This window comes from Podarcis melisellensis (genome assembly GCF_964234715.1).
Source record: "Podarcis melisellensis genome assembly, chromosome: 4".
In the NCBI taxonomy this organism is placed as follows: domain Eukaryota; kingdom Metazoa; phylum Chordata; class Lepidosauria; order Squamata; family Lacertidae; genus Podarcis; species Podarcis melisellensis.
Window position 1 is genome coordinate 50295310 of NC_138531.1, and position 24673 is coordinate 50319982.

General features: G+C 40.0%; 1 protein-coding gene and 1 long non-coding RNA gene across 2 annotated transcripts in view; one reads left to right on the forward strand and one right to left on the reverse strand.

Annotated features, from left to right (window-relative positions):
• The first annotated feature begins 1641 nt into the window (after positions 1-1641).
• LOC309368605 lies at positions 1642-8459 on the forward strand. The gene is made up of 2 exons (XR_014167822.1): positions 1642-8174; positions 8322-8459. It is a non-coding gene; the product is annotated as an uncharacterized lncRNA (long non-coding RNA).
• A 1697-nt stretch (positions 8460-10156) lies between these two features.
• BACE2 (beta-secretase 2) overlaps positions 10157-24673 on the reverse strand; it is a 37291-nt gene continuing 22774 nt past the window's right edge. The window contains exons 5-9 of the mRNA XM_081908746.1: positions 22689-22823; positions 20613-20714; positions 16638-16787; positions 13314-13482; positions 10157-10883 (exon numbers count right to left, since the gene is read on the reverse strand). Of these exons, the coding sequence (XP_081764872.1) occupies positions 10630-10883; positions 13314-13482; positions 16638-16787; positions 20613-20714; positions 22689-22823 (810 nt within the window). The 3' untranslated portion in view covers positions 10157-10629. The remainder of the gene's footprint in view (positions 10884-13313; positions 13483-16637; positions 16788-20612; positions 20715-22688; positions 22824-24673) is intronic.

The window sequence follows — 24673 nt, forward strand, 5'->3', positions numbered from 1 at the left end:
AGAAGGCTTCGCCCAGCGGCTTGCAAAATGCAGAGAGCATACGCGAGCCAAACAAATTAAAGGGGGGGGGGGACTGAATGTACATTTCCAAAATATAAGATTAAAAACAAATAAAATAAAACCTACATACAGCAACAGTGTTTTGTGTTGTGTAGGCGCCTATTTGTTATGTGCAAAATGGCTTTCGACACCTATTAGGTCCATAAATTACCACAGTGTTTTTCAACCACTGTTCCGGGGCACATTAGTGTGCCGCGAGATGTTGCCTGGTGTGCTGTGGGAAAAATTGAAAAATTCAAAAGATTTAAAAATAAAGTATTTTATAATTTTTCATATTTCTGTTTACTTACTATTTCATAATAATGTAATTATAAAATACTTTCTTTTTTGTTTATTTGATTCCTATTCAAGAGAATTACTTTATATATAGTCAATATAGGCACAGAGTTAATTTTTTTAACATTTTCTAATAGTGGTGTGCCTCGTGATTTTTTTTCATGAAACAAGTGTGCCTTTGCCCAAAAAAGGTTGAAAAACACTGAATTACCACATAACACATTCAGCACAAGAAAGAAGCGACTATTTGTTGTTGACAAAGGACAGCTGGGCATAAAAAAGGCTCCATTACCTTCAGTAGCTTAGGGCTTCATCAAACTTAAATCCGGCCCTGTACGTGGCATAAGCAAAGTTAGTAAAAGTACAAAATATTAAAACGGAAATCCACATGATGACATAGAATAAGCGAGGATATAGCATACCACCAACAGGCAGCAAAATTGTCTCCACCCATCAAATGGCGGGGAGAGGAAATAACATCCTTCAGGTGCCTCACAGGGCAGCGGGGCCACAGCTGAAAAGGCCCTCTAGCTTATCCCCACCCTCCATAGCTCCCTCTGAAGGGTAGCAGGAAGAGGTGAAGGTCTAAGGATAGTTCATATCAAGAGAGATGCTATAAAATATATTAACCCCCACCCCTAAACAAACAAAAGTTATGAATTGTGGGGGGGGGTGCACACTTCCCATAATACACTTCTGTATGCGATGGAGCAGGCTCAGGTCCGCAAAAGGGCACACCTAGCCACAGTAAGCCATGCTCTGGTTGTGTCCAGACGAGTATTCAGTGATGTACCCCACATGCCTCTACAGACAGCCTGAAAACTGGTTCAAAATGCAGCTGCCAGAGTCCTGATGAGTGGCCAGCTTCTAAAACAGAGTTTTCCAAACTGTGTGTCACTACACATTAGTGTGTCAGCTGCTGTGTGTCCTCACACTCCTCCTGGGGCTGGAAAGGGGCTTGTTTCATCTCCGGATTGCTAGTAAAACTAAATTACCGTGTCGAGAAATGCGTGTCTAGATGTGTCCAATTTATTCTTTTAGTTGCACCAGACATGTATGGCAGTGTGTCATTTTAGGCAGTTTAAACTTGCAACGGGGACTTCCAATTCATTTGGAAGATTGTATAAGAGTGCCACCTTGTGAATGATACAGTGCATTTTACTTTTAGATCAACTGAACTAATACAGACATTTTTAAATTTAACAACTAGTGTGCTACCCAACTTGCAGCTGTTATGTGTGTGGGTGTTCCATATATTTCATGAACTGAATGGTTTTGTATGAATATCTTATTAGATTGTATGTTTTTAAATATGCTGTAAGTCACTGCAGTACTTCTGTATAACATAAATAATAAACATTCAAATGTTTTTTTAAAAAAATATGCTGCTTAAGACCAGAATTAAGGCTCTCTTGAATTTGTTCACACACCACAAAGCTTTTGTAAATTATGCTTTCTTTTGGCTTTCTTATGTTCCTATGCTTTTCCTTGGTCTTTCAGGCACATATCTAGATGGATCTCACATCATATTGGTCCTATATTGCTTTATGAGCATCTGAGTCTTACTGGATGACTAGAGTAAATTTTCCAGCAGGTTGATCAGTATCTGTTGCTTACATCAGTAGCTGGCAGAATGGGTTTAAACAGCAGAAATGAGTTTATTCCCCTTTTGATTTTTAATTGTACAAAAGAAAGGAAATAGCTTCCATGTTTATGATGCATAACATCTCCCCATTCTTTTCTTCCCCTGTATGTGAAATCAAATTATAGCTAGTATTTCTTGCTGCATTTTTCAGTCCAGCTTGCTGTATTCTTGAGCTATATAAATATTTATATTTTGCCCTTGGGTCAAATTTGCCTTCATTTATACTTAACAAAGTGCTGTAGAAAGGAATTAAATTAAGTGTCATAGACTTCAGCAAGGCTAGGGTTTCACCCAGTGGCCTATTCTATGCTTACTTTATAACTACAATTTGTTTTCAAATTGGTACCAGTTCCAGGAGTTTCAGAATTCTTTCACTCATTATTCTCTTTGCATCACTGCCTGTGACCTGTGCTCCTCCAACGCCTATCACCCTGTGTGAAGGAAGAGCTTCTCATTCCAAAGACACTGCCTATTTCCATGTTCTTCCCTCCGTTTTCTCACTATGCTGTTACCTGCCTATGCTGCCTATGTAATGGCATTATGAACACTGATGACATGGCATAAACATAAAGAGCATTAAGCGTACACACAAACACACACACAAGAGGTTAAATTAGTTTATTAATTTAAATCAGCAGGAAATATTTCCACATACGGTACATCTGTGAACAGAAAAGCTTGGAAGTACAAAAATTATGAACAGGTAAAAAAATCTAGTAGTGACTGACAAGTTTTCTAGCATCTCGTATTAAAAAAGTGTTAGTAATGCAAGATTTTGGCCCGCTGTAGTTTATTATCAAGCTACAGTGCCTAAAAGTGTTTTAAGCACTGTTTTAAGAGATGGAAGGATGAGACAACTCCTGCCTTCAGGCTCACAATCTAATAGACATGATACAAAAGGAACGGAGGAGGGAATGGGGAAGCCAGCAAGTTTCAAGCAGTAGTTCTTAAAATGACATCATCTCAGCAGGACCATCTGATCTGGACAGGTGGGGTTCCCTGTATTTGGCATGCATGCACAACCCGGTAGCCCTTAGCTAGTCTCCTGGTGGACAGCAGAGGCCAGATTGTGCTTTCCTTCAACTATGCATCCCCAGAGCAACAGATTTTGATTGGTCTGAAAGTTAGAGGTGTATCAGGATTTTTTTAAAAAAGATACAGTGATACTTCAGTTTAAGAACAGTCCTGTTTACAAATGATTCGGTTTGCAAACTCCACAAAACCAGAAGTAGTGTTCCAGTTTACAAACTTTACCTCGGTCTACAAACGGAAACCGAACAGTGGAAGGGCACCGGCGGTGGGCAGCCTCATTAGGGAAAGCGCACCTCGGTTTAAGAACAGATTCAGTTTAAGAACGGACTTCAGGAATGGATTAAGTTTGTAAACCAAGGTACCACTGTATTCAGTAAGCCAAGCAACTGTACCAACTTACAGAGTTCTAGAAGCTCAGCTTGTATTACCAAAATATACAGTTCACACATTGTTGGCTAATCCTCTTTCCTAACATCTTAATGATTTGCTTGGTGCCTTTCAGTAGGGTCGCCTTCCTTTGCAATACTTTAGGAAGATTATTACTACAAATCCATTGGTTTAACCCTCCATTAACAACAACAAAAAAGGCAAAACATACAGCGCAGTTCTCACCAGCAAACCAACACATTGCAGGATTATTGTGGTTTCAACAATTACTACTTGGGGGTTATCAGATTATTAACAAGATGACCGCTTTCCCTGATCTCATATCTTTAGGTGTTTCAGTTTAACGCAATCCTGCATTTCCCCCCATTAACCCAAACTGAGCAAAAGTTTAGTGGAATAATTTGTGGCTCAGCAGGAAGCCTGTATAGACGCAGGCCATCAGGCTGACATGACACACCTATTTCGGTTGAGCTCTCTCTTTTCTAGCTAATCTGATGGCCACTTTGCCAAAAATGAGGAAATGCACGTCCCAAAATAAAAAGGCAAGAGATTTGAATAAAATTTGCACATGCTAACATATGTACAGATGCCTATTTAGAAATAATTAATGTAATAGAAATAAAACACTTTTCACCACTGTGGGGAAGACTCTGTCCAAAGTGTTCTGTGTTCCTGCCTGCTCAGTCTGATACTGTCCAGGTGCAGTCAACTAAACAGCCCTTCACATAGAGGACAGTCCTCTATAAAGAAGGACACCCTAGTATCAAAACAAATCAGACACCTCCTTGCCGTTTCAAAACTCTCAAGCCGTGGCAGACTATGTTAGGACTCCTGTCCTGACGTGCTACATTTTTATGCTCAGGGGGCCTGCACAAACACACAAAAGTCCAGCGTGTCAGGATTAGTTTTCTTTTTAATTTCAATCATTCAACACTCCCACCCTGCATTGTTAGCAAAAGATTGATATTAAGGTAAGGTAAGGCTTGCAAGGAAGATTTGCCCATGGATAGGAGTCCATGGAAGACAGAAATAGTAACCAATTGCTTAAAGCATTTCCCCTATAACACACTACTCAGGCCCAACATTTTCTTATTGGCAAAAGATATTAAGGCTGCTTACTAGGTTATGAACACCTGTAGTGTGCCTATCTGAGGGTCTAACGCAGTGAGTGAGGCTTGCTTCTCTGAAACGTACTTCAAATTGTACGTAATCATAAGAACGCGATAAACAGTACAATATTTAGACAAGTTTAAATCAGTTAGTAGAATTGCAAATTCTATGGTTCCAATTTCATTCTTCTATAGGGAAGATGTACTTCAATACAACAATCCATTAATAACATATTTTACTAAAGATTAATGCAATAAGCACTTAAAAGAATATTTGAAAGCGGTGATGATTCTCCATTTTGAAGATACTATTTTTTCATTGGAAAGCTTTAGTACAACAGCATGGCTCCTGAATGGCTCCATGAGACTCAAATACAATGTGGCATAATAGAAACTGAGATAATAATCCTTAACAAGAATAAGTATATAAACATTTAAAGTTGGTAGTAACAAGAAGTTAATATTTTGTCTTGTGTTTGTGTGTACGTACACACACACAATATATATATCTATATATAGATATATATACAATTGAAAATAAACAAATCAAGCCATTTAGAGCAGCCTTCCCCAAACACCACATGTTTTGGACTACAACCCCAAATGTCTCTGACCCACTGGCCATGCTGGTTGGAGTGGATGAGAGCTGCAGTCAAAAACATACAGAGTGCTCCAGATTAGGGAAGGCTGATTTCAATTTTAGAATCATTATGCACATATTCTATATTCCACCCCAATTTTAGTAGGCAGATTACCTCCTGTAATCTTACATGGGTGGAATCCAGTGTTGAGTGAGTGGACTTCTGCTTGCCCAATGGAACTTCCCCTCCTCCCTTCCTGTACACTTCCAAAGTGAGGTTCTGTTGCACGCGTGAAAATCACACATGCACTGACAGTATCAGGTACAATCCATGGCAATTTAGATGGGGAAATGTCTACATGGGGATCCTTCCTCCTTAGTATTATGTATTGAGATGCCTTCTTCTCTGCATAGCCAAATTTATTAATTAGTATTTGTATATTTATATTAAACCACTGTGTCAATGAGGTTGGTTGAATTTCCCAGACTTCAGTTTAATTTAAGTCTGACAATGTTGATGCACATTCACAATAATACCTCGCCACAGAAAACAACACACTTCACCATTATTTTCAAATCTGGAGAATTCTTATAGAATATGGCTGAAAATAAATGCAAATGCTTTACACATCCCCTGACAATGTGCTAACACTGTGATTTCGAGGAAAAATATAGTCAGACTCATTAAAATTCACTTTTCAAAGTAACCAAGAGCTTTTTATGTTGTAGTTGTGTACAATGGTTTCTGTGAAATGTAAAACATCCCCTTCAGAAGATGGAATTAATCCACCCATTCCTAAATATGAAGAAGGAGGGAAAGCCTATCAGGAAAAAAGGGTGTGGAACAGAACCAGCCCAAGTTGAATTTCAAGTAGGTCCCAGAGAGGTAGGAGACTCTAGATAACATTATAGGCAGTCTTGACAGACATCAAGGAACAAACTTTTTAAAAATAAATAACTATGTAAAAATGATTAAGCCTCTGGGTATAGCTCAACACAGCAGAATATCATAGATGCTTTACATTATCTAAAATTACCAACATCACAACCTCTTTCTAGAGTACAGTTACCACATTAAATAGGGAGGTTAAACCTCTTGGCTGTCAGGAACTGCTGGAATCTCATGTGGTAAATCACTGAACTGCAGCTAGCAGCCTTCTCAGTAAAGAAACTTCTGGACTGACTCCACTCACCAAGGCTGGTCAGTGGATCCAGAGTATAAAAGGTGGGCCCTTCCTTGAACTACAAGGCATTTCTAAGCCATGGTGTGGGCCTGTCCTCTGGCCCCAGCTTGTTCATCAGTTGCTACGCCTAGCTTGTTCCTCAATCCTGCCTTGCTTATCAGTTCTGACAACTGGTCCGTCTCATGGCTCTTGATTCTTGGCTCCCAAATAATCTCAGGAGTGCTGTCAGTTGCCCAGCACCAACTTTGACATATATTACATATATTTTACTTCCACCTCTTCTACTTTGGCACAAGTTTCCCATTCTAATACTACCAGAATCCAACATGCAAAATTCTAACATCATGGAAGTGATCTTTCAAGATAATGCCTTGTCAAACCTTGAATATGGGAACAATCCAAACAATGTACACGGGCAATTAATAGAGCAGCAGAAAAATGATCTAGCTTACAATACATGCAGGTTCCAATATGCCTTCATTCTAGTAAGAAACTTCATCTTGAGATGCAACAGGATTACTTCAACCAAGACAGATAAACTGCTGTCCAAGTTAGCATTTTATTATTTATTTTTTTGTAAAGGAGAAAGAGACAGGAATTGGAATATTTTTGTGGTGATCAATCAGAAGGCCAAATGGCAAGAATGATATTTTTCTTTTCTTTTCTTTTTAAAAAGCAATCCCTATTAACTGCTATTAACACATATTGCAGAAGTATAGTAACAAAATGTTTTGCACTGAGGTTCAGTTCACTGAGCACTGTATATTATAGAAAACACATGCTTATTTTTACTGCATTCTATCTATTCTCTTTGCCAGTAAAGCCATTAAGGTGATCCAAGAAGTCCAACAGCATTCTCAGCAGTCTCACAAGATACAGCTGTTGCTGAACAAAAACATTGCAGAATGGAGGTGGCAGAAAACGGATATTTGAACGCTCCGCACAGCAAACCACTTGCATTTTTATTTTATTTTTTACAATGCACTTGCCCGGAAGTAGGTTCTAATCTTGCCTAATATGCTAATGTTGAAACTGTAATAAGTGTTTTTTTTAAGCAACCAAACCAAACCAAACCAAACCAAACCAAACCAAACCACATGAGCACATATTTTTGCTGCCCCTTAGAGATACTGGCCAGCTGCAGATATTTCACGTGAGTATGCTGATCATGCACACTGTCTCAGAGAACAGATACAACCTTGTGCTTCAGTCTGAATCCTGTATTTCTACTAATATATCTTTATTTTAAAAGTCAGGGAACAAAATTAAATTTCACGGCAAATTGGGAGTGATGTTTACAGCAGGATGTAGCAGCTGAAGGTCAAGAACAGCAGTTTCTGGTGGAAAGCACATTTCCCATTTTTAAAACAATTTATATTATTGGGCAATCCCCCCCCCCATCCCAATCACTCCTCTTATTTTAAAAGTTTTCAATTTAGTTACATGTTTCTTTAAAGAATTCTGACCAAAAAAAAATGTAAGCATGCAAAGCTGAGAGGTGCAACGTATTTCACAGTGCATTTTCTTCATGTGTTTCAGGTTAAAAATTGAACCTTGTCAGTGCTTCCACGGTTGCCTGAGCAACAGAACAATAAACTGCTATAATATCTGCCACTGGACATCTCAGTTTAGAAAGATGGATGAAAGTTGTGCTATAAGCAAATGTCAGACAGCACCATCTTCATTAGCCATATTTGTGTGGCAAGGGATCCCACTATATATCACGAGTTTGTTTCTTATATTTTATTATTGCTTATGTTTTTTTTCAAGTATTTATATTTACAGTGTCCTAACCACCAATTCAAAACGAAATCATGAGTATTTAATAGGCACTGAAGTGAAATACTGCTGAGTGAAAATCTCCAGAAAAATTTTTCATTAAAAAGAAAACTTATACAGTGGTGCCCCGCAAGACGAATGCCTCGCAAGACGAAAAACCCGCAAGACGAAAAGACTTGCGGAACGAATTAATTTCGTCTTGCGAGGCACCACTGTAATGATGCTCAGATAATCTGCCAGCATGTTCCCCTGCTTCGGTATCAGCAAAGGGCTTATATACATGCTTCAAGGGTTTTAGGTATTCTTCACATAGACAATAGCTGACAACTTACCATGTGATGAAGAGATTCTATACACATGTGCACACACACAACTAGTGTGTGTGTGAGTGTGACTTAAAGGAAAAAGGGCTTGCTTTTGAATGTTACTTATAAACCAGAAAAATCAAATTGGAAGCAGGGGAGCAGAATAATTTACTTCCTTCTAAACAGAAAACAAGTTTTCTCTGACACGTGCCTTTCTGGTTTAAGAATAAAAGGCAAAACTGTACGATGGATTGGGTTTCAGAATGGCTTAACAGCTGTGTGTGATCAACATTTTGAGCCATAATTTCCCCCACTTTGTAGAAAACTTTCATAGGAAAAACTATGGAAGGTAAAGAGTCTCATCCAAATGTATTTAGGGAACAGTATGGACATGAAATGGAAACCTTTGCAAAGCAGAGTTTCTGACTTGGCATCACTGGTGGAACAGCTTTAGTACCTGTGCACTAAAGCACTGTAAGCTTGTACGATAAGCATCCATGAGGGGATTGAAATGTGATGTGCAATGGAACCAGAAGAGGAAAATGTGAAGAGGAAAGCATACAGGCCACCAGTCTATATGACAAAAGCTGCTATTTTCCACATCCTTGGTTGGACATCAAAAATCCCATGTGAGTGATCAACCAAGCACATTGAAGATTTTAATAAGAGTGTGGTATGAGGGGGAAGAGATTGTGCTGTCTTTATCAGAATTAAAGCGTTTCCTAGCTTCTGTAGTACTGGATCATTAAGTACAGAGGAAATTGAAAATCAAATAGTAGAAACACTTTACTAATTTAATAAATCTCAAGTTTGACTCTCAACTAGAAACCTATGCAAAACCTATGAGTTTTGTTTTCAGTGCTTTTGGACAGATTCCTCCCTCTCTCTACAAGTCAAAAGACTTGAGAATGGACACAGCCTATTAATACAAGTATTTCAGCCTGCAGAAGCCTTTGGGAAGGGGAAAGACTGTCTTAAATGGGTTGTAGGAATGCTACTGCCACATACTGATTCCAACGCTGGCTGTCCTTAAGCTTGCCAGTACAAAGATACATGGGCATAAGTTGGCATGGCCGTAGATCTTTCTACACAGGTCCTAGAGCCTTACTCTTGCCACAGAGATATTAAAATGTTCATATTCATCACCTGGCCCACCTCCTAGCTCACTGTCCATTCATGAAAAAAACACCCCTTTGCCTTTCACAGCTGTGGCCACAGCCAAATGGACCACTTATCAACTGAAGATTCACCTTACATTGCATTGTTTTCATTTCAATTGCTAGGCATTAGAGACATACCCAAAAGGTGTAAAGAGAGGCACTTGCCCCTACAGCCCATCTGCTTTGCAGGATGCAAGTACAAAGGCTTGAAGAACCCATTCAAAAATTAGCTATGCATGGATTCAGAACACAGGATGCTTATTTGGGTGGCAAAGTCAAATATTTTCAAATGCCAATATGTGGAAAAAATCTTGAAAGGACAGCTGAAAGGAAACTGAGTAGTGCTGTATTCCCATGGAATGAATCTTTTTCTATTTCAAGAACTTGCATCACACTTCTGAATGGCATCCTTGTATATTCGGAGGTAGTCTTGTTTTATACTAAGGCTGCACAATAGGTTTTGGTTTCAATGTTTTTCCCTACTTCATTTCTCCTGAGAGTTACAAAGAGAGATCCATTGAAAGTGCAAGATACTCTCCTTGGTCTGAAGGGGTGAGGGGATTATATTTAGTCTGTATTGCTAACCTCCTTTTCCACTGCCCACTGATGAAGGTTCACAATCAACCTACTGATTTGTAAAAAAAATTTTTAGAATGGGGATAATAAGAAAAACAAACATAAATAAAGCTTTTGGTTCATCATTATGATTTGGCATACAAAGTTTGAATAACGGCTTACCAAACACATGCAAACATATTTTTTTTCATAGAGTGGGGTGGGGATAGGAATAGAGAAGCCAATCTTTTTGGAACTATGGAATAAGTATTTATCATTTTTTAAAAATGTACTTATTGGCTGAGCTGCATGATTGTCAACTAGAAAAGCAGAGTAGCACTTGGAGTGATTATACAGTATATGTATTTGGTTCAAAAAATTGTTAGAAAAAAAAGCTTAGAAATTATGAGGCAGCAGAATTGGAGAACATCTTCTGGTGAAACATGTGCTTAAGTTTGCAAGGAGAAGAAGCCTGGACTTCTACCTTTGGTTGGAACAGCCTGTCCATAGTACTGCTAAGCAAAGTGCAAGTATTCCTTGAGCTTGGACTGAATTCTTCATTTCCATCGATGCCGTACTAAGGACGATTCATCATTTACAATGTCATTGTCAGAGTAATGACGACGACAGCGAGCAGGCAGGAGCAGTAAGACAATGAGCACCAGAAGGACAAGTCCGCAGAAGCTCATCAGTGCATAGGACACAATCCACAACAACGGTTCATGGAAGGATATTGTGGACACACAGGTGCTTGCTACATCTGTAGTTTCAAAAGGACCTTCAATCCCAGATACTGGAGAACCTCCAATTTCTAAAAGAGCACAAAGGAATGAGACAGACACAAATATTTAAAAGGTTTACAGCTTTTAACTGTTATATGCATGTAAATATTTAGGGCTGGGTACACTAAACCATAGTTTGGAACTGCAAGAGTGAGTCCAGACAATTCTCAGGCTTGTAAATTCTGAAGCATTCACTTCCATTTTTAGATTAAACACAGCTTGCTGTATTTTCTGTTCATTGAAATAAGTGAACTTCAAACCATGGCTATGATTGGATGATCATCTGTCTGCTTAATGAGCAAAGATGTGAAAAAGCTGTGTTACTCTACAAGCAGCCACTCACCCCTTCCTTTGTGAGGTGCAGCCATGAAGCCTCAGTTTGCTATTGTTTTTCTGTTAGTTTCTTGGTTCATATGTATCAATATTAAGCCAATTTAAAACCATTTAAGATCCTGGATGGTTTGGGATAAACCAAAAACCATCATTTCACAGTTCAGGAAACCACAATTCAGACTTCATGGGTTGTTTTCTGGATCATGGGATGTAGCTGAGTATAGGTGCATGAAGCTCGTTCACATCTCATTTTATTATGCCAAGCTATTGCTGTTTTGAGACAATCACAGTTTCCAGTTTGGCCTGTTTCAACAAACCATAGTTAAGATTAAACACAGTTTAATGTTCAAATGCAATGCTAAAATTCAGTTAATCTAAAGTGGAATTTGAAGCTTCTGATCTCCTTGTGGTTGTGCCAGAGGCAGTTGGAGGCAGGACTGCATAACCCCAACACTATCTGCAGCTAATCTTCCTAACACTAAACTATGGTTTAATATGGAGAGAGCAAATCAAACCTGCCCTTGTACTGGGCTGTAGGCTTGTTTTTAATTGACCAGAGGTGTTCCACCACTTAGCTCGCCCAGTTGAGCCAGCCTCCCAGCAACCACTCACAAGTGGGAGGCCTGTTGATGGTACTCTTGTCAGCAGAAAGCCCCATGATGGGACATTCCAAGGATGGGCAAGGTGTGGGAAAAAGCCAACCTGGGATCCGCTGGACCCAATTGCTGTGCCATTCTGAACTGAACCAGATCACTGTGCCAGCCTGGAGCTGATGAAGGGATCAGACCCACCCAATTACGTCCCCGTCCCCCCCATCTTCCACAGCTGCTGTTATGAGCAGGCAATCTGTGGACTCTTCTGCTGCCCCACAAAGCCCCATGAGTGGGTAGGTTTAGGACTACATATGGTGATAACACTTAAAGTTCTCCATTAAATCCAAGCTAAAGGAAGTGTGCATATTGAAGAACAACCAGATAAATATATAAACAAAATCCAGCTACACATTAAATTAAGCTTTTTACTGTAGTTTATTTCCCATTTGGTCATACTACTCCCACATGAAAGTCACACGGAATACAAAATTTCATCTTAAAATAAAGTCAAAGTTAACATTCTGTTCTCCTTCTAGCAAAATGAATGATTTCAGGTCCCTGTTAACTCTCCTGTTCTTGTACATCAAAAGGTTTATATTCTATCTATTGGTTTCCTACTCACCCAACCTCTCCCCTGCCTAGTAATTTATCTGAAATGGGAAGATATTACAGACAGTTTAAGACTATCAAGTAATCTTATTAGAGCTGCAATAAGAGTATTAATAAAACTCTATATTCAAGTACTTCCAAAATACATTTGGGCTTTTCATTTCCAAAAAGCATCTTATTTCAAAAGGGCAATCACATTGATTCATATTTGCTTTACTGAGAAATGTAACAGCATATTTGCTTTATTCAGAAATGTAAAAATTGCTTCTCGTTCTATATGTCAAAAATTAATATTCCTTTCCAGAACAAGCCTGTACTAATCTGAGACCATCATGCATGTGTGTGTGATTCAGGTTCCGGTATAACCAAGAGGCCTAAGCTGGAATTCAAATAATTATTTTGGGGCTGAAGCCCAACAGGATTCCCACCCCCTTCTGAACAAGAAAGCTCTTTGCACAATGCTAAATTGCATTTGACAATTCCCTCAGTTTCCAAAGTAATTTGTAACAGGGAATAGGAATTGAAGAAAGGCGAGTCCATAGTTCCCTTGGGCACATGGAACTAGTTGCGTGGTTCTTCGGATACCAGCCCAGCTCACTTCTGAAGCTCCTCGGTGGCTTTTGGCAAATAATCTGAATGCCTATCCTACTTTACAAGATTGTTGTGAAGATTAAAACTGCAACCCACACAACAGCGCTAAAAAATAATTTGCAGATTTGCAAACAACGTTCGAAGTATTCAGACAAGGTTCTTTTATGCAATTTTTTAAAAGCAGATTGTTAAGCTTATATTGTGAACCACCCTGAGATCTTTTGAGGAAGGGTGGTACACAAATCGAATAAATGAAAAAATAAAATAAAAATAAAAGATTTCAGGTGCTACCTTAAATTGTTAAGTATATGCTATTCAGAAGTGGTCTCTTACCAGCACAAGTACTTAGTGCAAAGCCCACTCTCTTCTGAGCTCTATCAAAGATGACATAGAATCCTTCCATCACTGTTGCGCCAATGACCAGGGCATTGGGAGAAGAGGAGATGCCAAAACGATAACAGCGTAAATTCTGACTCGTCTCAAAAGCAGGCTGAATATAAAGCTGTTTATTTGGAAAGAAAAAAAAGACAATTAAGGAGCAGCAATATACCTAAATTTAGAAGATTAGCAGATAAGATCTGAACACACAACAGCAGCCAAATTACAAAGGATGGGATAATGACTACATTAACTATAGAAATGCTGGGTTTTAAGTTGCAGCTTGTCCAGAGCTCAAAGTGAATAAACCCTATTTACTTTTCACACAGAAATTTGTATACTTCTTTCCACCATTCCTCACCATCCACAATTGACTTCAGCTGGTGTGTGTGTGTGTGTGTGCGCGTGCTCATGACAGCCTCTTGTGCCCTCCCTCCTTCCTTCTGCAACTGCTACACAACAGCCCTGCAGTATTGCCAGTTAGGTATTACTATTCAGTAGCTACCACTGCCACCACCACCACTACCACCATCTTTTGGTAACCTACAGCCCCACAAACAGGGGTAAAAACTGGAGATATAGAATTAATGTTTAAATCCTGGACCAGAACAACTCACTTCTCCAGCTAATTCCTTGCAAATTTGCTCAGAGTGTAAATCCAGCTCCCCCCAGTCCTCTGCTTCTCCCTCAGAGTAGGGCAAGTTCCTGGCTTTACCAACTCTGGTCTTAAGACTTCCAATAGTGTGAATTCCAAAGTGATCTAGGCAAGTGGAGATTCCCAAATTCTGAGGGTGGCCATCACACACTTGACTCCACTAGTCCAAATTGTGAAACTTTGTTAAAAATATATAAGGAAGAGGGCAATAAGGTTCAACAGAAATATTAAAAGCAAAAAAGAGCCCATTAACTCCAAAAGCGGACTGTGTCAGTCCTAAGTACTAACAGCACAATTATCTCAGTCTACCTACAAGTGGACAGGAAGGGTGGTCAACTTCCTGGTGGTGTGGAAGATCTGGCCTGGATCCCTGATGGTTAGAGGGATCAAAATGCCAAGAGCAGCTCAACTTTTAAAAGATCTGTCCCCTCACCTTGGAGGGAGTGACCTTCTGATCAATAAGAGCCAGAGTCAATTTTTCTGAAGTATGTCATATGTCCCAGGTAGGCGTTTTAAGCACCCTTTTGCATTTGGGATAAACATGACAACCTGGCTTAGAGAAATGGTGGAACCAGGCGAACAGGGTCCTGTGTGACAAGTTTGCATTACACAAATCAATGGCAACAAAGTTGCTGAAATAAGAAAAACAACTGCAATTTTGTGTAGAATATACTCCAAATTAAAACTGATCCGGACTCTACCTATCAATGTGCATGTGCTTTCCTAAAATAGTGTTAACAATATAGGGAAAGAAGTTAGACTTCAGAATGCACAATGCCATCAAGGCAAAACCAGGTCCCTATGTTACTTGGCTGCTCATTAAAAGTTTAAGCCTGGAATTACAACTGAAGGCCATTTCAAAGTCACATTTGCTTCATTAAAGCTGCTTGAAAGTACGGGCAAGGAAACACTTAAGCTTACAGAAATATTTCAAGATAATCAGATTTACATGAATAATTTCTGGACTCTCGTCAATCGGCTTCACAATCTTTGCATACTCTGATGATAAAGATCATAATAGCTTCATAAAATATCACTTCATTAATGCTCTTGTGGGGGGGGGGAAAGAAATTTTAGTGCTTCCTCCCCCCGTGCAAAGAATTAACTAGTTAGTCTAAAAGCAGATTTTCTTATAAATTGGCTAAGACTAGTTGGACCGCATTGTGTCATTCCCACAAACCAAGGGGCTAGTTCAAACATCATGACCACCCCCACTCCCATGTAGACACTCCAGTAGTGTAAATGTCTGCTGTCAGGATTCTAGCCAGATTGAATTTATTCAGGGGTGCTCCACCTGAGCAATGACTGAAAAGACTTCTACAATGTCTCCATTGTACTGTGGAGAGTGTATTAATTTATGGTCTCTGTGTGTGCTTTGGGAGCTGCACGGCCAGGGAAAAAACAATGCTGTCCAGGGTTGTAAAGACTGCAGAGAGAATGATTAGGTGCACTCTTCCCACCTTAGATCAAATCTATGCTGTCAGGTGCCATAAGAAAGCTGCAGAGATAGCGCAGGATAGTACGCACCCTGGAAATGATCTCTTTCAGCTTCTGCCTTCTGGAAGAAGGTATAGGGTTATAAAGACCAGGACTAGCCGCCTGAGAAACAGTTTCTACGCAAATGCAATTCTGGTTCTAAATGCAGCATAAGGAGTCTCTATAGTATGTTGTATTTTAAAATGGGGTTTCAAAGTTTTTAGAGGTTTTTGAATGTTTTATTTAGATTTCCAATTTCATTGTTCTGTATGGGACAATGACAATAAAGATATCGTATATATAATGGTCTGTAACACTAGCATGGTGCAAAAAGACTGTCCATGAAAGTCTACTGGCAGTGAGTCTGGCAAGAGACTTGCACATTTCTAAAGAATTATCATGCGTGAACCAGCCACCATTTTTCTGAAAATGTAGAATCACAAAATTCTTTGTGTCATTGTCCCATACAGGCCTATTGATTACAATCCAGATTAACAAGAGGTCCCCATTGTTGGATTTTAAACATTTTGATATGTAATGGATGTGCATGGTTCACTATATTGTCATAGCTGATTAAAGGACTCACATGCTCCTTTTGTCTTCTATGTTCTGGACTCCATGGCAGAGTCAGCAAATGTACAGAATGGGAGGGGGTTGTGAATATTCAGTACAATATCTGTATGGAATTTATGCTTCCTTGAACTGTACCCTTGTAGGACCATATCTGGGTGATTGCAAACTCTGGTTTTCCATGTCGACGTTGAATTGACTGCATATGGATTGGGGGCGTGGCATACTGACATAATCCTGTCCTCCCATTCCAACTGGCTGGATATGCTAGCTTACTATTTTAGTGAGTAATAACTATGTCATGTGAACAGAGTTATTGTGTTGCCACTGAAAAGATCTCTACAAAACGATAAGCAAGCACCGAACTATTAGTGATGAGGAGACCAGCAAGATTCCACCAAAGGGCAGCCAACCTTCTGAGTTAGTGTGGGAAAGAACAGCAGCACTATAAATCCTGTTTTTAAAAAGGCAGTATATACAAATGCCAAAATCTTCAATGAAGTACTCATTAAGTGCTGTACGATCAATGAAATTATTGCTTCTCTTGACGAACACTACAATAAAGGGCTTGTTCAGACCTGTGGAAAGACAGTGATCCTGAATGATCTGCTGGAATTTTCATCTCTCAGATAGATAGATATCTCTGGAAAGAAGGTCCAAGGCTGTTCAGTTTTAGCCCAGCAAGCAAGCTGTACACCATTCCAAAATCCAGGTGAGAATTCTTGAATCTATACAGAAAATGGAGGAGGTGGGGACATTAGGTTGAATTAATAAGATCCTTTTTTTGTCACCTATGAACAGGCACAGTCTTGAAGAGAAGCATTAGCAAAATTCCTGGAAAAGAAGCAGCTGGGAGCATGTGATCCTGGTTTCAAAGGGCAGTGGCAAATCATGTTGGAAGTGGGAAAAGTATGCAAGTGATACAATAACCAGGAAGAGTCCATCGTATCACGACCCCTGAACAGTAACTAGCCTTGATTCTGTTTGCTACCTTGCTGATTAAAGTCTCAAGCTTTTGAAGATCAAAATGTCTTTCTGCTAAAAAAAAAAGAATACATCTGTCCACTTATTTTATTGGACTGATAATTAACCCTGTCAGCCATTTCTTTCATTTCACCTCTACTAAATTAGCATCAGATTGAACTTTGGAGTTCCTTACACGCTTACCTGGAAGAAAGCTTTCAAAAGAACTGAGTAGACATGTGTTAGCATGAACCATTTATTTCAAGTGCAATAAGAACATATTCAAGAAAATAAATATGCAAGAACATAAATCTATATAACAACCCATGCAAGTCAGGCTAACTTTCTTTCCCACATTTACAGTTTTTGAGAGGCACATAATACACCAATGCAAATATACAAATACAGGATAGGGCAAATACACTTCCTTAAGCTGAGTCCTTTGTGCTCAGTGTTTGCTTTCTGAGGCAGCTGAAGCTCTTATCACCTTGTCATTAGCAAACATTCCCACCAAAACAAATATGGTTTGAGTGAAGAAGAAAAGGTCAACTCCACAGTCCTATTGTTGAGCGTGTACATTGATATTGAGCACTTTATTAACAAGCTGTCAGACATTTCAGACAAAAAAAAGGATAAGCTTGCACAAAACCACACCCTATTCTCATACAAGGGATGTCTTCAGCTGCTCCCTTCCCAAAACACATTTGCTAAGCTGCTACCATCAGCTGCTTCAACTCTATTCCTTGACTCTGCAACAGACTGTAATGCACAATCTCCAAAGACACTGTCCTCTCTGGGGTGTGTGTGTGGGTGTGGGTGGGTGGGTGCATGTGCGTGGGTGTGTTAAAGATATGCAAAAACAAGAGAGAGCCTGTCCTACGGGACCGCCTCTCCTGGTATGCCCCACAGAGAAACCTACGGTCTGCAAATAATAACACCCTCAAGGTCCCAGGCCTCAGAGAGGTTAGGCTGGCCTCAACTAGAGCCAGGGCCTTCTCCAATCTGGTGGAACGCTCTGTCACAAGAGACTAGGGCCCTGCGGGACCTGACATCTTTCCGCAGGGCCTGCAAGACAGAGTTGTTCCACCAGGCCTTTGGTCAGGGCACAGCCTGACTCCCTCCTCTGGCAACCTGCACAGAATCTTGCTTAATCAGTTGCCATTAATTTGATTTTTATTGATTTTTATAATGAAATATTTTTAGAATGTGCAATTATCTGATTGTTTGATTGTTTTGATTGTTGTTAGCCGCCCTGAGCCCGGCTTCGGCTGGGGAGGGCGGGATACAAATAAAATTTATTATTATTATTATTATTATTACATTTTGTAAACAATAAAGTGAGCCTCACCAGCACATGGCATGTCAGGATGTGTACTCTATGACAGCTTAGTGTTCATGAATTTATATTGCCAACAGGACAACTCCCAAATATTTAAATTCTAGAGACCCTGGGGAATGCAAGACATAGCACAGGAGAATGACAACTCCAGCAACTGACGCTGAAAAGGCAGCAGCAGGGACAGTGATTGACAAGAGAAAGATATCTGAAAATGAGGACTCTCTCTGGTAAACATGGACAGAAGAAGATACATATTTCAAAAAGAAAAAACAGGAGAGAGAAGCTACTGCCCCTGAAATGAAGTCTCCCTAAATAACCTGGAGCCAATATTAATGTCATTTCAGGAATAGATGAACTTTCCTTTTCTCCTAGGCTTTTAGAATGACTTTTTTTTTAAAAAAAGTAGTGTAATAGCCAATGTTAGTCATATTTACAGTAATGATTACAGTAGATCCACTGAAATCAACAAGCTTAGGTATGATTAACACTCAATATCACACAAAAAAGGTTTAACACTTAAAAAAAATCCTGCGCCCTGTAAAGTGATGCTTGGTTCTTATGTTTATTTTGTTTTATTATTACATTGGATGTTTTCATATCATATTATTTAACATCTAGAAGTGACAGGATATGATGATTAACAAATTGAAATAGCAGTCCTAAGTCATCGTATAGTGTTACCCCTAGTTCCTACTACATTTCCCCCAAATTGCATTAGAGCCCCCCCCCCCCCCGATAATATATCAGTAGTGGAGCAATTTTGCAAATATTATTATCCATATCCATCATTGGATCCAGATCTAGCCATCCTTACTGCAGATGCACAAAAATCATGTAAAAATCTGCCAGTTTCCTACTTTCGTTATTTGTTAAGTGAGAAAAAGCCAAATTGGTGAATAGGTTTACCTGGAGTCATACGGCTAGTTTCACACTGAGCAATTCAACCTACAAGTGGTGCTGAAATGTTCTGTCAGAGATTTGAAGAATTTAGATAGGCTCTTCTGACATAAGATCAAAGCGCAGCCTCCATTCATTATTTCTGGGCTCAGTTCCTTCCTTCTCTTTCTTTTCATTTAAGAAAACAGCCAGTGGGGGAGTCTAGTCTCAAGGGAGGCAGACAGCTTTTCACTTCCTAGTGCACATGCTACTGCTCCTTTTCTATGAAGGACTAAAAGATATGGCCCCATGCATTCAGTGCCAAGATGGCATTCAAGAGCAGAGGGCAGCCCTTCCCAGTGACAATGTCTCCTCCCTCCCATCACTTATCTCTCTGCCTTCACAGCTACTAGGCATTTCCCTGCTTCATGCTTTTCAGAAGAAAATAAGCTCTGATCCATAGAATATGAAACCTGTAGTGTATCCTTCCTGATTCTGGTTTACCTTCCTGCTATTGATCAGAGAGGAGAAGGAGAAAATATGTTTCCACCTTCCTCCCCTCTATTTATTTAATGTGCAGTTTAATTGCTTCCTAATATATAACAGGGAATGATAAACCTATGGCTCTTTAGATGTTGTTGCAATACAACTCCCATAATTCCCAACTATTGGCCATGTTGGCTGTGGCTGATGCAAGATGGAGTCTAACAGCATCTGGATGACCTCAGCTTCCACACCTCTGAAATACAGAATACACACTATATTTTGACAAACTACTTAGCTTCTGCCGTAGCACAATGTGCACCGTGTGTATCAATCGGAGGGGGGGGGGAGAGAGAGGGGCTCACATGTGAGTGGACTTTCCTTGTGGCAGAGGTTTAGAGCCAGAGCCTGGGTCATAATTTTGGATTCTGACAAATACACCAATATAACAAACACACACACTTTTTCTGGTAGACACAATCCACACACTGGGCCTTAAGCCACACATAGATAAAAACCCATTAGAGCAAACAAGATTGTTCACTGTCACAGTGTCTCTTTTTAAGAGAACAATAGCCTGTGTTGCAAGGCAAAGGAGCACTTATTTTGGGAATGGCTGCCAACAAAGCCATTAGGTTTTAGCCCAAACTCCTCAAAGTTTGGAGAAGGACAGAATGCTTCTACTCTGTAAATACATTAGAGTCAAACAAAATCATGCCATTTTTAAAATGGTGATTAAAAATTAGTTACACTTCCTTCCCTAAGAAGTCTCCTCCACCTGTGATGGAAAAAGGTGGCTTAGTGGCATCCCCCATTGAGAAACTACTGTCCTAAGACAGCTATTTAAAACAGTTCCTTTAAGGAACAATGTGTCTCATGAGCTGGAACTTACCAAGGATTTCTGTATAATTGCTCCCACAACAGCACTGAAGACTTTTTCTGGCAGGCGCAGGAGTGTGGTGCCGCTGTCTACAATGGCTTTATCCGAGTTGTACTAAACAGGGGAAAGGGGAACGGAGACATCAACATGCTGCAGCAGCAAACTGCAATGGAAAGTCAATAAAAGCCGCTCCTTCTGGTGGTGCGATGGCAGAGCATAGGGCCCTCTGTGATGTCAGCTCCTCTCTGCATGCCTCCTCCAAATCCCCATTACAGAGGCAGTGACATTTCTCAGCTGCCTTGAGCCCAAGCAGGATTCCCCCAGCATAGCCTGAGCAGAAGTTTAATGGGAAAGCCAGCTCTGACCCCAGGCTCAATTGGTCCTGTGAGATGTATTGTCTGTTGGACAGGATTACACACATCATACGTCACAGAAGAGTCTCAGCTGACAACCTGAATTTGAACAAGAGGGAACTATTTCCATGTCTAAACTGGATAACTTTGTAGCAGGTTTGGACATATTTCAAAGTTGCAGGAGCTTACCTGCCTTGGAAACCCAAGTTCCAACTCTGGAATTGGGCAAAAAAATAGCTCTGATGTGTGGGCATTGGCGTGGGTGTGTAGCCTGTTGGATGATTTCCATACATATCTGAATTATGATACATTAGGGGTTGTAGCACTAAATTCTAAAAATTGGAGAAGAACTGCACAAGGACTTGGTCAGAGGGACGCAGAGGCAGAAAGACGAGCAGTTAGCACAAGGAGCCAGCCACTTAATCCATGGAAGATAAATATACACATATATAATAAAACATGTCACCAGGGCCGTCTTAAGCATATCCGGCACCGTGGTGCAAAGATTCCTCCGGCACCCCATCCCACTTCATTCCCCAATGTTGTCAACCTTTTCCCAAGCCTCTGCAGGGAATCGTTCTCCTCCCGCAGGGGCTTGGGAAGGAAGCTGCATGCTGAGAGGCCGGAGCCCTGCTGCAACACGTCAGTAAACCCAATGGGAAAGATGGCTCTGCATGTCACATTTGTAAGACAGTAAGACTAACAGCCCAGTCTCATGCCGGTTTACTCAGAAACAAGTCTTAATCAACTTCAGTGGGGCTCCCCCCCCCCCAGTATCTATGTATATATGATTAATTATATTTCTAATCCATGTTGCTATTGTTGCTATGATTGGTTTTAGTACCCACTCTTCAGTTGGGCAGGTCACAGCAATGTAAAACATGATAGAAACATGATAGAAAATGATTTCAACCTTAGACGTTAAAAAACAACCACAGTTACTAAGAAGCTGAGTCTCACCATCTAGGAGCACAAAGATTATTTTGCCAAAAAATATTAGGGTTCTTTAAAGACAATATGAGGGAAAGGGGGCAAATCTTTACTTTTCTACCTTTAGTTAGCAATAAAAATTGGCCAGACTGGTCAGTTTGAGGGAGAACTGCATGTAGCAGATAAACCTGCACACCCTCCAACATTTCACAGGCAAGACTAGGGATGCCAGAGTACATGACAACTCATGAAAGGATCATGGGAAAAGTCCAGTAGAAAAGAGATCTGGGGAAGAGAAACTGAGGCTAGCAGATGCTTGCAAATGAAAAAAAGGCTGGCATCTGCAAACAGTGTTTTTCCTCCCATCTACACACTCTAACTTAAATTTGTATGCTCTGAAATAAATTCCTTTTCAACACAACTGAAGTATATTTAGGATTCGACACTAATCCAATTGTTCTCCACATTTGCTGATTAGCATTTTACACTAGATTTTTGGAATGCAGGGGGTGGTTACCCTCTATACATTAATGGACCACAACTCCCACCCTCCCTAACTATTGGCCATGATGGTTGCGATTGGTGGGAGCTGGAGTCTAAGAACATTTCAAGGGCTCTTGCACCCACCAACCCAGAGCTTCTCTCTCCCTTGCTGACACTCTGCTCCCAGTTTCAGTGAGGGGAAGCCATCACAGCTATGAGGGAAGTGAAGCGGCCGCACCGCCATGACATGCAGTCTGACTAACACCATATTGGCCACCCCTGAATGAAGAAAGATTAAATTGTGCTTCCTTGCTATAAATACCTCTTTACAGTCCAAGTTAAGGTTCTCGCCTCCAACTTCCAATTTGAGTATTTCAACCTGATAATACCACTCTTTCTCAACAGGTGTGTACCAGATTTCCCCCTTGTATAGGCTTGGTTCAATTCCACCCAGGACCTGAAAAGGAAATGGTGGTTGCCGCACAATCAAACACACGACAGTAAAGATATAGAGCATGCATGTCCCCTTGTCAGGTGGTGCTCAGGGGACTTAAGTTGTATTTACACGCATTTTAAACCCACTTGTTTAACATATGCATTTAACATATGCATTGCAGACCCAGTCAGGTTTTTTTTTAGTAAAACTAAATTAAAGCAGTTAAAAAAAATATTTTAATCAGAACATGGCTAGTCTTCTGCTCAGACGTAAGACTGTGTCTTAAGATACATGGGCGAACAGAATTTTAGAAGGCATAATTTCAGGTATTACCGGTTATGAGTAATAAACCCAGGGAGGTCAGACATTCTCTATGTCACAAATGCTTTATGTTTGTTTACCTCTCTCTCTCTTTCTAAAGAGCAAGTCACAGACAGTTTCTAAATAACAGGGAAAAGTTGAAATAAAAAAATTGCCTAGTAGCACCTTAGAGACCAACTAAGTATAAGCTTTCGTGTGCATGCACACTTCTTCAGAAAAGTTCTCATCTTTGTACATTGACTAAGCTTTTAACAATATTTCATTGTTAAGCTATTTGGAATAAAGGCTGGCAATGGGAAATAAAAAAAAAAGACAGGAGGAGAAACACAATGCAAGAATTAGGGCAACTATGATGCAGTTTTATTACATCTCCCCCTTGTTAAGGTCAGGCAGCAATTATGGGGGAGGAGGCTGGGCATGGGCATAGAGCAAGTGCAGATTATCATGTGTACATTTGTGACCTCCCCTCTCAAATGGTTTTGCCCCATGGTTTAAAATATTGACCCAAACAGTATATCCATATGCTAGGCATTTTCATTTAGGAAAACTAGTGGCCCAAGTAACTCTGAGCAGAGCAGAGACTGCTTGTTAAACTTGAACTTTATGGGAAGAAAAACCACGAACAGCTGAGATATCACAAAATATATGGGGGGAGGCCTCACTGATTTTAATGGCTGTGGGTCACGTTTTCTTACAGAGCTATCCAATGTACACTTACTTGGGGGTGGGCCCCACTGAATGCAACAGGACCCATCTGGGTAAGCATGTATAGAATGGCACTTTTTGTGCTTCTCTTACAAAACAAATTCTATATAGAATGCTGAATGTCAACTGTGAGGGGCAGGAATGGACAAAAATAAAGCATGCAAAGACAAACAAGCACTTCTTAATCCACTTTAGCTAGAAGAAAAAGAGGGGCAACACAGTTTCTTTAGGATACACAGAATGAATGTATACCCAGAAATGTATACCCATTGACATGGACGTTACAATGAAACCAACAGAACTTTGCTTACATGTTGCTTGGATCATAAAATCTATGTTCACACATAATACAAAAATAGGAAACTCCCAACATGAGTGAAGGGTGTAAAGGTGCACACAGTCTTTTCTGTGGTGCGCTGATCATTCTGGGTTGAATGGGAAAGTCTATTACTACACATTCAGGTGAATGTTCTTAGAAGCACCCTTCAGACATTCCCACTCAATGTGAGAAGGTAAGGGCTGGGGCTAGAGTGCATGGTCAGGGTGCATAGCCTTTCTCCTCCCTATAACACCTGAATAAGGCTGCACCATCCAAAGTTCTGGATGATGATTTTACTTATCATACTGTTAGAACAATAGAGCAGATCTTCAAATCCCCACAGGTAGATTTTTTTATTCACTATTGGAAAAATCAGTAAAAGAAACTTAATGTGGATAAGTATGAGAAATTTATGCATGCTTCTCTAATTTTAATAGTCTGAATGGAAAATTGAGTAAGCCACTCTAAATCTGTTTGTTTTGCCTTCTAATGGATATGGTAATTAAAAGCATAATGCAATGAAAAG